Consider the following 13,703-nt stretch of genomic DNA (forward strand, 5'->3'; position numbering starts at 1 on the left):
AATGGAAGTAGTCATCACATACAGAGCATCAACTAGTTCCTGAGCAGTGTCCTTCACATGCTGATATCCAAGAGAGGGAGTTACACAGTCACAAGATGGAGGAATAGAAAGCAGTATTCAATGTTTACTTCAGATTAGCTCCACGTCAGAAATGAGCATGCTTGATGTCTCTCTCCATAGAGGCTGAATCATCATGTTAATCACATAGCTATCATATGCCTCAAACAGTCCTGATGCTCTTCTAGGTAATCACACATCCTGTCATGTTCACAGCTACAGTTGGGATACCTTTGTTAACAGTTTGTGTGATTTCTCTTTAATGCAGTTTGACTGACCTGCTGGTTGGCGCTCCCATGTTCATGATGCGAGGGTCCGATGGTCGTCTGGAGGAAATGGGCCGGGTCTATGTTTACCTGCAGAGAGACCCCCTGCAGAGAGACGCCCAGCAGCTGGAGCTCCTCCTCCCTCACCTGACCGGATCCCAGGTGATGGGGAGGTTCGGCAGCACCATCGCACCTTTGGGAGATCTGAACCAGGACGGCTTCAATGGTAAGAATTTAAGTGAAATTAGTAAGCAGCATATGTTGTTCTTGCTTTGTTCTTACCTGCAGAAAAAAGGACATTTAGATGGTGCACACAGGACTTGTACCCAGTTGGAGTGAAGTTATAAATAAGTGAACAGAGGCAGGGAAAGAAATCTGGTCAAATGAAATGTATTCTGTGGGGAATTTGGGTTTTTGTCACAGTTTTCCCATTTTAAATAAAATACAATAAAACTAATAATAATAATATTTACATACACGTAGGAAATTCACGTAAACATGTGCAATATAACACGCAATCAATTATAGAAAATGATTCACATAAACAGAAGAAATTGATGTAAAAAGGTTTATATCAACAAAAAAAGTAAGATTAAAAATGTCAAATAAAAAGTTAAAATGTCAAATAAAAAGTTAAAATGTCAAATAAGGATAAGTATAAAATAGAATATAATTGTTTTTTAAATATTTATTGATTATTTTATTGTTCTTTCTTAAAGGTGGGGTATGTAATTTATTTCAGAAACACTTGTTATATTCCATGGAATGCTCTCAACAGCTTAAATAAATAAAAACATATCATCTGTGGAAGCCGTGGCGCTGTAAAAAGCTCGACCAATCATCTGAGCCGGCTAAAGTAACTGGATGGCCTACCTGCCTGTCAGCCTTCCATCTGGGCACAAACTTACCTCGTGCCCTCATTGGTCATGTGCGCGTTCGTGTGTGTTGGAGGAGGGGCTCTGTGAGGAAGTGGCAGATTTTTTCCGGTTGTGTATTTTCAAATTCGAGCGCACTCGAGCTGGTTTCTCCAAAATTACCTACCCCACCTTTAAACAGTAATATACCGTTTTTTATATGTCTGCTGCTGGAAATACAAAAGGTAAATTAATGTATTTGTCAAAAAAGAAAACTCAGGGGGGCTCGGCTTTTAAAAACATTAAAACCCAAAAATATCACATTATCTAGATTCTAGCCTACCTGTTTTTTTCGAGCAGCTAAAAACCCTCAAAAAGAAGTTCCCAGATTCAAAAAGCTCTAAAACGAATGCTCAGTCTCATACTGAATATCCTTTCTAATATCTTTCGTCACTTTGTCCTCTTGCAGACGTGGCCATCAGCTGTCCGTTTGGCGGGGAGGACCAGCAGGGTTTGGTCTACATCTTTAACGGTTTCTCCGAGGGTCTGAAGGAGAAACCCTCTCAGGTGATCTCGGGTCAGTGGGCTGCAGGATCGGTTCCTGCCAGCTTCGGGTTCTCCCTCCGAGGAAATAAAGACCTGGACATGAACGGATACCCAGGTGAGGAAGACTTCTCCCGTTATGCACGACCAACATTACATTTGTATTATGTTTCCTAACTCTCTTAATTGACTTCCTCAGATCTCATTGTCGGTGCCTTTGGTGTCAATAAGGCGGTTCTCTACAGGTATGATCGTTTGAAACATATACAGTGTTGTATAAAGATATTCTGGTATTGATCATAATAATAGCTATATTCTTTGTTTATAGTTCATCTGCTTTTCACTTTCAGGAAATGTAACTTTTACACTTTTATAGAATCTCTCCACCTTCACCTCCAGACTTTTCCTTTAAAAAAGTCTAAGTCATTTTTGATGATAGGTTCTTTAATCTACACATAGTTAATGACACATTTGACTGATTATCTTTCAAATCTTGTACAGTTATTACAATAAGATCATGCTTATTCAGGCTGTGATAATAGTGTAATGAAAACCTGATATCATGTCGGACATTAAAGGTCCCATGTCATGCTTTTCTGGTTATCACCCGTCCCCTTGTTGTTATGAAGGTTTTTCTTCATGTAAACGGTCTGCATGTCACAAACCCTCAAAGTACACCCTGTAGCGAGTAAAACTCTAACACAGAGAAGACCTGTCTGTGCTGCCCCAGAACGCCTCGTTGGGCATTTCTTTTTTTCTTCCATGGGTACAGTGACGTGTCCATACGTTACGTCCACGGAGCCGTTACCATTTCCTCACACACACACACACGCACACACACACACACACACACACACACACACACACACACACACACACCACACACACACACACACACACACACACTCGATCTTTTCTCAGCTACAGCTCCGCCGATTTCTCCTCCCTGAGACGGTGGGACGCGGCGAGGCTGTGAGTCGGTGTGTGAGCACACACACAAACTCCCAGCCAGGCTGCGGGTGTGTGTGTGTGTGTGTGTTCGGGCTGGGTTTTGCTCTTTCTCGCTGTCTCGCAGACGGCCACTGGGCTCACAGGGGGGGGGGGGGCAGGAGCTCCAACAAGGCGTGTAGGACAGAGAGTGAATACACATACTATACAGAGATGCTGTATGAGAAACCAATGTGAGTTTGGAACATTGAACAATGTAATTCTAGTAGACCTCAACAATGGAATTATGATCAGTAGAAATTGCCATGACCTGGGACCTTTAAATCATGCTGTCTGATTGTTTAGAGGAATAATTTGGAAATGTGCTTATTCACTTACTTGGCGACAATATCAATGAACGTCAACACTAAGCTAGTTAGCTTCGCTCTGAAGAAAGAGTGGAAACAGCTTTCATGATTCTGTAAAAAGACAACAAAAAAACACTGCATGTGTAAAAGTAAAGTTTAAAAAGTTGTTATAAAGAAACACTTTTTTTAGTTTTGAAAGACCCATGCTAGCAGTTTTCCTCTGTTTTCATTCATTATGCTAAGCTAACTGTCGTATTTATAGACACCGTATCGCTTGGCAGGCGTTTAGTTGTCTAAACGTCAAGCTTTTTCTTCTCATGTCTAATGTAATTTTTGAATATAGGGTCTTTCATTTACTTCCTTTCTGTTTAGATCCCGCCCCATCGTGAACACCAGCGCCTCTCTGACCGTTTCCCCCACCATGATCAACCCGGAGGAGAAGAACTGCATCGTCACGAGTGGAAACAGCAGCGTTCCCGTTTCCTGGTGAGATTCCAGCTCTCAGCTTCCTGTGACTCTGCTTCACTTCTGCTGCTGTTTGTTTGACCCAAAACACGGGCTTCCCCCTCTTCCTTCACATAAACAGTGACAGGAAGTCCTGATGAGAAATAACCTTCTCATCAGCAGTCACGATATTAATTTCTACCGGGCTCTTATCTGACCTACTTTCTAAATGTCTGCAGTGTGCGCAGCAGCAGGAATCACACGCTGAATAGCAGCATTGTTGGCACTTTTTCTCTTTGTGCGCAGAAAAGGAAACAGACGAGGGTTGCTCGCAGCTTGACATGGCGACCCCCCCCCCCCCCCTCCATTTTCCAGATCCTGATCCATAAAGGAAACTCTTGTATACACATGTGTCTTGATTACACTACGTTGCCTGGTGATGAGGAGTTTTTTTGTGGGGGTGAAAGGAGAGCACAGGGGGATAATGGACGGGGAGGGGTTTCTCTCTGCTGTTGCTTTGAATGAGATATTGTTTGGTGGGGGGAACACAGCTGGGAAACATCAGGACACGTAGACTCAGAAACAGGAGCTTACACATGAACTCATTACTCCTCCAGAGAAGGCCTTGTGCTCTCTCTTTATGTCTCATTTTTCACCTTTCCGGTGTTTTTCTTCTCACTTCGTCCTGTGTTTGCTCTGCGAATCTTGTGTGGGTTTAGTAGTAAGTGCATTAAGTACTTTTACTCAAGTACTCTGTTTATGAGGTTTCACTTTTAGGTACTTTACTGGAGTGTTTGCCTACTTTACTATACTTCTACTCCACAAACATATGGGAGCAAATATTGTACTTTTCACTCCACTACATTTATTTACAAGCTAAAGGTGGCTAATGTTGGTCTATAAAGGAACTACAGCACGGTCACATGACTTTACGTCACCACCGCTAAGCTAAAGGTGGCTAATGTTGGGCTGTAAAGGAACTACAGCACGGTCACATGACTTCACGTCACCACCGCTAAGCTAAAGGAGGCTAATGTTGGGCTATAAAGGAACTACAGCACGGTCACATGACTTCACGTCACCACCGCTAAGCTAAAGACGGCTAATGTTGGGCTATAAAGGAAATACAGCACGGTCACATGACTTCACCACCGCTAAGCTAAAGGCGGCTAATGTTGGGCTATAAAGGAACTTCAGCACAGTCACATGACTTCACGTCACCACCGCTAAGCTAAAGGTGGCTAATGTTGGTCTATAAAGGAACTACAGCACAGTCACATGACTTCACGTCACCACCGCTAAGCTAAAGGTGGCTAATGTTGGTCTATAAAGGAACTACAGCACGGTCACATGACTTCACGTCACCACCGCTAAGCTAGGTGTCTAATGTTGGGCGTGGTGACGTTTAGTCGTCTCGTTTAGACACTTGTCAGTAGATGCAGTTTTAAAATGTAACAGTGGAGGATTCGCAGGCGTATTTTATGTCGTAGAACAAAACGGTAAAATCTCTTCAGCTTGTGTTAACCACAGACCTTATTTCAGGCTTACAATCAAAAACACATTCAGAAAGCCATTGACTTACAGACCAGGGGACAGGCAGTGCTAAATGCTGACTCATTCCAGCTTTAGGACTCATTCCTGCACAACTCTCTACATATTATTCCAAAAATTGCCATTCTACATGATTAGTTATTTTACATACGGTACTATTTTGGTGCCAATACTTTACTAGAATGCCGGAGTTTTTCTTGTAATATTTGACACTACTTATACTTGAGTAAAGGGTCTTCTTCAATCTCTGGAGGATTGGGGGGGTTTTGTGTTTGCAGCTGATGTCATGGGAGAGCGATCTGAAGGCTTACTCAAACAGCTATCCACTGGTCAGCACTGAAACATGAGCCCCCCCCAATTTCACCCTTCTTAACTCTGCTATTCCTTTAGCGTAGAAACGGAGACGCTCCAATTTATCAGCTCCGGCTGGTGAAAGCGTGTCTCCGTTATTTGGCATTTTCTTCATTTTCTGCATTGTTTTCCCATTACGTCCCGTGCCTTGTAATGTAGGGGCCATGATAGGAAGTGGGGGAACGAGTGAGGGCAAGTGAGGTTTCCTGTGTGTGTTCAGTATTCTGAATCTCTGCCATGAGTGGATGTGCCTCTCTCATCATTTCCCTTCTGTCCAACACAGCGTCAACCTGAGTTTCTGCATATCTGCGGAGGGGAAGCACCTACCAGACGTTCTAGGTGAGCCAATTCTCCACATCTGCACTTACAGGCAAACAAGGAAACTGTCAACAAGCCAACAATAGTGGTGTTTTAAACCCACAACCTTATGTAGGGGTGCATGGTGCAAAATATATTGATCAAACCTCTTCTGTTCCCCTCGTTCTTACCTCTAATTACTCATATACAAGCGCCATTATATTAAACTTACATAGACTACATTGTGTTCTGCAGAATTTTTTTTTTTTTTTAAACCTGTCATTACGTGGCTCAAACACATTCATCACGCCATGAATGCTCATTTGTGCTGCAGATTTCCAGGTGGAAGTGCAGCTGGACAGCAATAAGCACAAGCAGAAAGGAGCCGTGAGGAGGGCTCTGTTCCTCGACTCCCAGCTGCCTTCGCTACAGAGGAGTGTGAGGGTGCGACATGGCGAGCGTGTGTGCAACAACACCAAGATCTACCTGAGAGTAAGCATTCATTCTTTCCAATAAAATAACTGTCTATGACTTATTATATCCTGTGCAAGCGTTATATATACTGGCAGAGGTGGGAAGTAGTGGAGTACAAATACTTTGTTTCTGGTATCAGTACTTTACTCCACTACTTATTTTTCTGACGACTTTTTACTTTGACTTCTTAAATTTTGAACACAAATACCTGTACTTTCTACTTCTTACATGTTGAACCCAAATACCTGTACTTTCTACTTCTTACATGTTGAACTCAAATACCTGTACTTTCTACTTCTTACATGTTGAACACAAATACCTGAACTTTCTACTTCTTACATGTTGAACACAATACCTGAACTTTCTACTTCTTACATGTTGAACACAAATACCTGTACTTTCTACTTCTTACATGTTGAACACAAATACCTGAACTTTCTACTTCTTACATGTTGAACACAAATACCTGTACTTTCTACTTCTTACATGTTGAACCCAAATACCTGTACTCTCTACTTCTCACATGTTGAACACAAATACCTGTACTTTCTACTTCTTACATGTTGAACACAAATACCTGTACTTTCTACTTCTTACATGTTGAACACAAATACCTGTACTTTCTACTTCTTACATGTTGAACCCAAATACCTGTACTTTCTACTTCTTACATGTTGAACTCAAATACCTGTACTTTCTACTTCTTACATGTTGAACACAAATACCTGAACTTTCTACTTCTTACATGTTGAACACAAATACCTGTACTTTCTACTTCTTACATGTTGAACACAAATACCTGTACTTTCTACTTCTTACATGTTGAACACAAATACCTGTACTTTCTACTTCTTACATGTTGAACACAAATACCTGTACTTTCTACTTCTTACATGTTGAACCCAATACCTGTACTTTCTACTTCTTACATGTTGAACACAAATACCTGAACTTTCTACTTCTTACACTTTGAACACAAATACCTGTACTTTCTACTTCTTACATGTTGAACCCAAATACCTGTACTTTCTACTTCTTACATGTTGAACACAAATACCTGAACTTTCTACTTCTTACACTTTGAACACAAATACCTGTACCTTCTACTTCTTACATGTTGAACTCAAATATCTGTACTTTCTACTTCTTACATGTTGAACACAAATACCTGAACTTTCTACTTCTCACATTGTTAGAGCCATTTTTCCTTTTGTTATTATTGTCTGAATGTTAGGCTTAATAATAATATAAATTAGATTATACTGTAAATTATCGGCAATTTTTGTGAGTCACATTATGGTTTAAAATGCATTAATTTAAGGCTCACTTATTATTTGTGATATGTGCGTCAGTATCACGTGCATGGCTATGCCTATATATGGTAGATTGATAGGACACAGCTGGGGGTGATAGACGGGGAAACGGAAAAGTCTTTTGAACGTGTTCTTTTTGTTACTTTGGAAAATGATACACTTTTGAGTTACTACGAAGCGAAGAAATGTGTCCTCCTGTATGTACCGTGTGGATCAGTGAATAACGCTCATCTGATTCAACTACGATCTCCGCTGAATTGTTTGGAAACATAGAGAGGCGCGTCAAAACCCACAACCCCGATAGAGGTGGCTATTAAATTGCAGACAAGGATCAAGACGCCACCACATTAGTCAAAAGACTCCGTAAGCTGTGGATAAAGACTTCGAAGGACAAGCACAGGATTCGTGTGGATTTCAGCTCTGCTTTGGAAACAGCGAACGGACGTTCTAAAGTGCCGAGGAGGAGGCCGTGAGTAAACCATGCCGGCCCGGAACTTATGAATGAAACGCCGTTTACAACGGGATCGCTTCGTCAAACAATGCAAGTACTGATGTGTGCATAGTTACGGATGTTTGACAAAACGAAACGGGAAATCCATCCAGTGATATCCTGATGCTTACTGAAGATAATCCGCAATTGCTGTTGAAATGCTTAAACAATGAAATGCATTAACGAACTATCACGCAGTTAAGGAAGCGGACGTTAAAGGAATGTTTGGCACAAAAACAGGATTTGCGAAGAGCTGTTCTTGGAAATATTAATGACTTTATTTCATGTGGATTAAGTGAAGAAAAAATAAAACAAACAATGGATCCTGATAAACCTCCAGCTGATGTTGCCGCGGCAGAGGAGAGCCAATCGCGAAGAGGAAACTTGGAGCATGCACCCGCAGAATGAATGAAATTAACCCATTACTGGTGCGAGGTGGAAATATGGAAAAGGTGGATGAAGCTGTTGCAACGTTCAAGATGTTACTCAATGAATTTATGGAATGTCATGGAATTGTTCAAATGCTTTTATCTGAGGAAATAAGGGAAACTGAGAGAATAGATTGGTATGAACCAAAAATGTCTGCATTCACGAATTTCCTTAAGGATGTGGAAACGTGGAAAAGCTCTCAAATGGATCCTCAGATACGGATTGAACCCCATGACAGTGTTTCCAATGCATCAACCAGGAGGAGCTCAAAAGCAGGATCAGCAACTTCTTCTGCTTCCTCAATCCACCTCAAAATGGCCACAGAAAGAGCTGCCCTCCTTGCCCGGGCAGCAGGATTAAAAGAAAAGCATGCTCTTGAAATGGAAAAGGCTCAACTGCAAGCTCAACTGCAAGCTAGATCCGAACGGATAGAAATGGAAGTCAGCCTAGCTGAATCTGATGCAAAAATGAAAGTACTGGAGCACTTTGAGACTGGTTCACAAAATCCAACACAAGGAAAATATGATGGCATGAATGACTATTTAAAGGACTACAGATTAAAAACACATATGTCAATGGAAGCAGAGCCGTCTCCAATTTCCTTTGCTGAGTTCGGAGCCATTCCCATGACACCACTTCAAAGGCTTCTACACCAACAACCAAGACCACCAGAAAATATTGATAATGCAAACCAAAGCTCTCAAAACACAGCTAGAGATGCAGGAATTACAGGGACAAATACTAATGACAATTTCCTGACTGTGATGTAAAGACAAAATGACATTGTTAATTGACTTGTACTTCAACAAAAACAAGCATCACTGCCCACTAGGGAAATCCCAGTCTTTGATGGCAATCCCCTGAATTATCAAATATTTGTGAGGGCATTTCAACATGGCATTGAGGAGAAAACCACCAGTAACCAGGATCGATTATATTACCTGGAACAATATACTTCGGGATCCTGCAGGGAACTGGTGAGAAGCTGCCTTCAACATGGATGCTAATAGTGGCTTTGCTGAAGCTAAGAGACGGCTAAAAGTGCATTTTGGAGATGAGCTCAAGATAGCAAGCGCATATATGGGAAAAGCTCTCAACTGGAACACTATAAAGGCAGAGGATGGAAAGTCACTGCACTGTTATGCACTTTTTCTGAGAGGCTGCTGTAATGCAATGAGGGATCTGCAGGACATGGAGGAGCTGGACCTGCCATCCAACCTACGGCTCATTCTTTCAAAGCTACCTTACAAACTAAGGGAGTAGTGGAGAACACAAGCTTGTTATATTCTGGAGCGGAGCCATCAAAGAGCAAGATTACATGACCTTGTTGTATTTATTGAAAGACAAGCTAGAATACTTCAAGACCCTCTCTTTGGTGACATTCCCGATCAACTTAACAGTACAAAGGCGGCTTTCAAGACCAAGACTCTTGTTGATTCATATCGAAATAAGAGCAAAGGGAGCAGTTTTGCAACCACAGTGGCTATAGTGTCAGACAGCCGTGCAGAGAAACTCAAAGAAGACAAATATCCTGTTAAAAGCTACATTTCCTCCACTAACAATGACACCTCATGTACCTTTTGTACAAGTAAACATCCTTTAGCTGAATGCCATAAAATACATTCAATATCTCATGAAGCTAAAATTGAGTTTCTGAAAGAGAAGGGACTATGCTTTGGCTGCCTGAAGGTGGGGCACTTGAGCAGGAACTGTAACAGGAGAATGACCTGTCAAATCTGTCATGCTAAGCACCCAACTATTCTGCACATTAAAAGATCTTCAAAGCCTGAAACTGAGAACTTTAAACATGATAAGGCAGAGCAGCAGAGTGGGGGAGCAAGGCCTGATGAGACATCCATCAGCAGTGCTCTTGTTTCAGTAGGAGAAAGTGAAGGAATCGGGGCTGGTAAAGACAGCATACTTGCCATAGTGCCAGTGAAGGTGAAACTCTGCCATGGAAATAAAAGCATACTGACCTATGCATTCCTGGACCCTGGTAGTACCGACACATTTTGCACAGAAGGGCTCCTGAGGCAGCTTGGTGCTAGAGGACGGAGAACTGAAGCCCTTCTTCAAACGATGGGAACAGAGAAAACAGTCAGGAGTTTTGAGGTAACAGGTCTAGAAGTGGGACATATGGAAGATGGCACATATATAAACTTGCCCAAGGTTTACACTCAGAACAAAATCCCTGTTACCAAAAGAAACATTCTCACCCAGGCGGACCTCAAGAAATAGCCTTATCTGCAGGACATCCAAATAAAAGAAATAGATGCTGACGTGGGACTTCTTATTGGAGTAAATACTCCAAAGGCTATGGAACCATGGAGAGTTATAAATAGCCAAGGAAACGGCCCATTGTTAATGGTCCACTTAATGCTTCCACAGATCTGGATGATGAAACCCCGTGGCATTAGTGAACAGGATCTCAATTGTTCACCTTGAGAAGCTAATTGAAAGACAATATATTAACGCCTTTCCAGAGAAAGAGTATGAAGAGGAAAGACAAATGTCAGCTGATGACCGAAAGTTCATGCAGATTGTATCAAGCTCGGTTTCTCTTAAAGATGGCCACTACAATTGACCTCTTCCTCTTGATAATCCAAACATTATCATTCCAAACAACCGCCAAATGGCAGAGCAACGAGCAATGTCACTAAAAAGGAAATTCCAGAAGGATCAGACGTATGCAGCTGAGTATAAAGGCTTTATGAGTGACATTATCAAAAAGGGATATGCAGAGAAAGTACCATCGGACGATCTACATGTGGAAACCGGCAAAGTGTGGTATATACCCCATCATGGTGTCTATCATAAACGTAAAAAAACGATTTGATTGTGCATCATCCTATAAAGGCAAATCCCTCAACAGTGTACTCCTTCAGGGCCCTGACTTGGCAAACTCATTGATTGGTGTTCTACTCAGGTTCCGTCAAGAGCCCATCGCCATTATGGCAGATATTGAGGGGATGTTTCACCAAGTGCGTGTAAACGAGGAGAACATAAACTTGCTGAGATTCCTGTGGTGGTCTGAAGGAGAAACCAGCACAAATCTGGAGAACTACCGGATGAGGGTCCATCTCTTCGGAGCTGTTTCCTCTCCAAGCTGCGCAAACTTTGCATTGCGAAGAACAGCTGAGGACAACTGTGGCAAATTTGATGGAGAAGTGGCAGAAACAATCAAATCAAATTTCTATGTGGATGATTGCCTCAAGTCGCTAGCAAGAGAAAATCAAGCTATAAGCCTTATTAGGTCTCTCAGAGAAATGTGTTCCCTTGGTGGATTCAAACTGACGAAATGGATAAGTAATAGTCGAGTGGTGCTAGCATCCATCCCTGATGAAGACAAGGCTAAACAGGTGAAAAACTTGGATCTGGACAGGGATAAGCTGCCACATGAAAGAGCACTAGGGATGTACTGGGACATTGAAAATGATATATTCAGTTTCTGTGTGACTGTGAACAACAAAACCCTTACAAGAAGGAGTATACTTTCCACTGTCAGCTCTGTGTACGATCCTCTTGGTCTTCTCGCCCCTTTCATATTGAAGGCAAAGCAAATACTTCGATTACTCTGTAAAGCCCAATATGGATGGGATGAAGAAATTCAAGTGGAACTCTCAAAGTCATGGCAGAAGTGGCTCAAGGATTTAGACTAGCTGGCTAGATTCCAAATTGACAGGTGTGTAAAACCTACGGTACCGCAAGTTACCTGAGATTCACCAATGACATGGAGGAGGTACACGTAGCCTTTGTGATGGGAAAATCAAGAGTTACCCCACTAAAAGTTATGACAATTCCAAGGTTGGAACTCACTGCTGCTACATTGGCTGCACGAATGGACAAAATGCTCCGATCAGAGCTACAAGGAGAGCTTCTGGAATCAGTATTGTGGACTGACAGCCAGTCAGTACTGAAATATATTCGAAACAGGACTAAGAGGTTCCACACTTTCGTGGTAAACCGTATTGCTGTTATTCATAACCTCACAAAAGTGAACCAGTGGCGGTTTGTAGACTCCAAAAACAACCCCGCTGATGACGCTTCAAGAGGACTGAGCATTGAATCCTTTTACAGTTCAAAAGGATGGCTTCAGGGTCCAGAATTCTTGAAGAAATCTGAAGCACCATGGCCAAGTATTCCAAAAGAACTTGGTTCTCTCCTTCCAGATGACCCTGAAGTACGCAAAGAAGCTATTGTCACCAGCATTGTCACATGTAAGATGGAAAAAACTCCAACAAGCAAGCTCTTGGACTATTACTCTTCGTGGAATGACCTAAGAAGAGCGGTTGCATGGATAATGAAATTAAAGACAATCCTCCTGCAGATGAGAGAAAAAAGAAAAGATGGCTCCACTGATCTTGGAGCAAGGCAGGATAAAGGAAAGAGACTGAAGGATCAGATGCTTCTGCTCAATATGCCTACAGCTAATGCACTAAGACTTTCAGTAGAGGACATAAAAAATGCTGAAAAAGCCATTATTTGCCACGAGCAGAGACAGCATTTCAAAGAGGAAATTGCCTTGCTGGAAAAAGGAAAACAGTGCAATAGAGGAAGCTCCCTATACAAGCTGGACCCTATCATTGATGCCGGGCTTCTGAGAGTTGGAGGAAGAACTAGAAAGATGGCTATGCCAACTGAGGTCAAACATCCAATGATTCTACCGAAACATTCAAAAATCTCCAAGTTGATATTAAGCCACATCCATAATCAAGTTGGTCACTCAGGAAGAGGTCACATGCTCTCCAAACTCCATCAACGTTACTGACTATCCGCTGCTAACTCTTCAGCAAGGAGGATCATAAAGAACTGTGTGTTTTGCAGACGCCTACAGGCTAGAGCTGGAGAGCAGAAAATGGCCGATCTCCCACTTGATCGAATAACACCTGATCTTCCACCTTTCACTCATGTAGGCATAGACTATTTTGGACCCATCGAGGTGAAACGTGGTTGAGCTCATGTCAAAAGATGGGGAGTAATCTTTACCTGCCTGGTAAGCCGTGCTGTCCACCTGGAAGTTGCCAGTCATTTGGATACAGCTGCATGCATAAACGCTCTTCGTCGATTCATCTGTCGTCGAGGCACAATAAAGAGCATCAGAACAGATCGAGGCACCAACTTCATCGGCACACAAAAGGAACTGGAGGAGTCTGTAAAACAACTGGATAACAACTAAATCAAGCAAACACTACTCAAAGAAGGAATTGATTGGACATTCAATCCCCCCTCTGGAGCTCACCATGGCGGAGTGTGGGAGAGGCTAATACGACTGGTTAAAAGGATCCTCCATTCTGTCCTGAAGGAACAAACATTGGATGATGATGCTCTGCACACAGCCT

The 13,703-nt window shown here is 42.2% G+C and overlaps 1 protein-coding gene across 1 annotated transcript in view; it reads left to right on the plus strand.

Annotated features, from left to right (window-relative positions):
* Window positions 1-13,703, plus strand: part of itga5 (integrin, alpha 5 (fibronectin receptor, alpha polypeptide)) — an 85,551-nt gene that overhangs the window by 39,741 nt on the left and 32,107 nt on the right. Inside the window, 6 exon segments of the mRNA XM_034209793.1 lie at window positions 326-549; window positions 1,647-1,838; window positions 1,920-1,965; window positions 3,388-3,501; window positions 5,645-5,700; window positions 5,993-6,150. Coding sequence (XP_034065684.1) covers window positions 326-549; window positions 1,647-1,838; window positions 1,920-1,965; window positions 3,388-3,501; window positions 5,645-5,700; window positions 5,993-6,150 — 790 coding nt within the window.

The sequence above is a fragment of the Gymnodraco acuticeps genome, unplaced genomic scaffold (genome assembly GCF_902827175.1).
Source record: "Gymnodraco acuticeps unplaced genomic scaffold, fGymAcu1.1, whole genome shotgun sequence".
NCBI classification, from domain to species: domain Eukaryota; kingdom Metazoa; phylum Chordata; class Actinopteri; order Perciformes; family Bathydraconidae; genus Gymnodraco; species Gymnodraco acuticeps.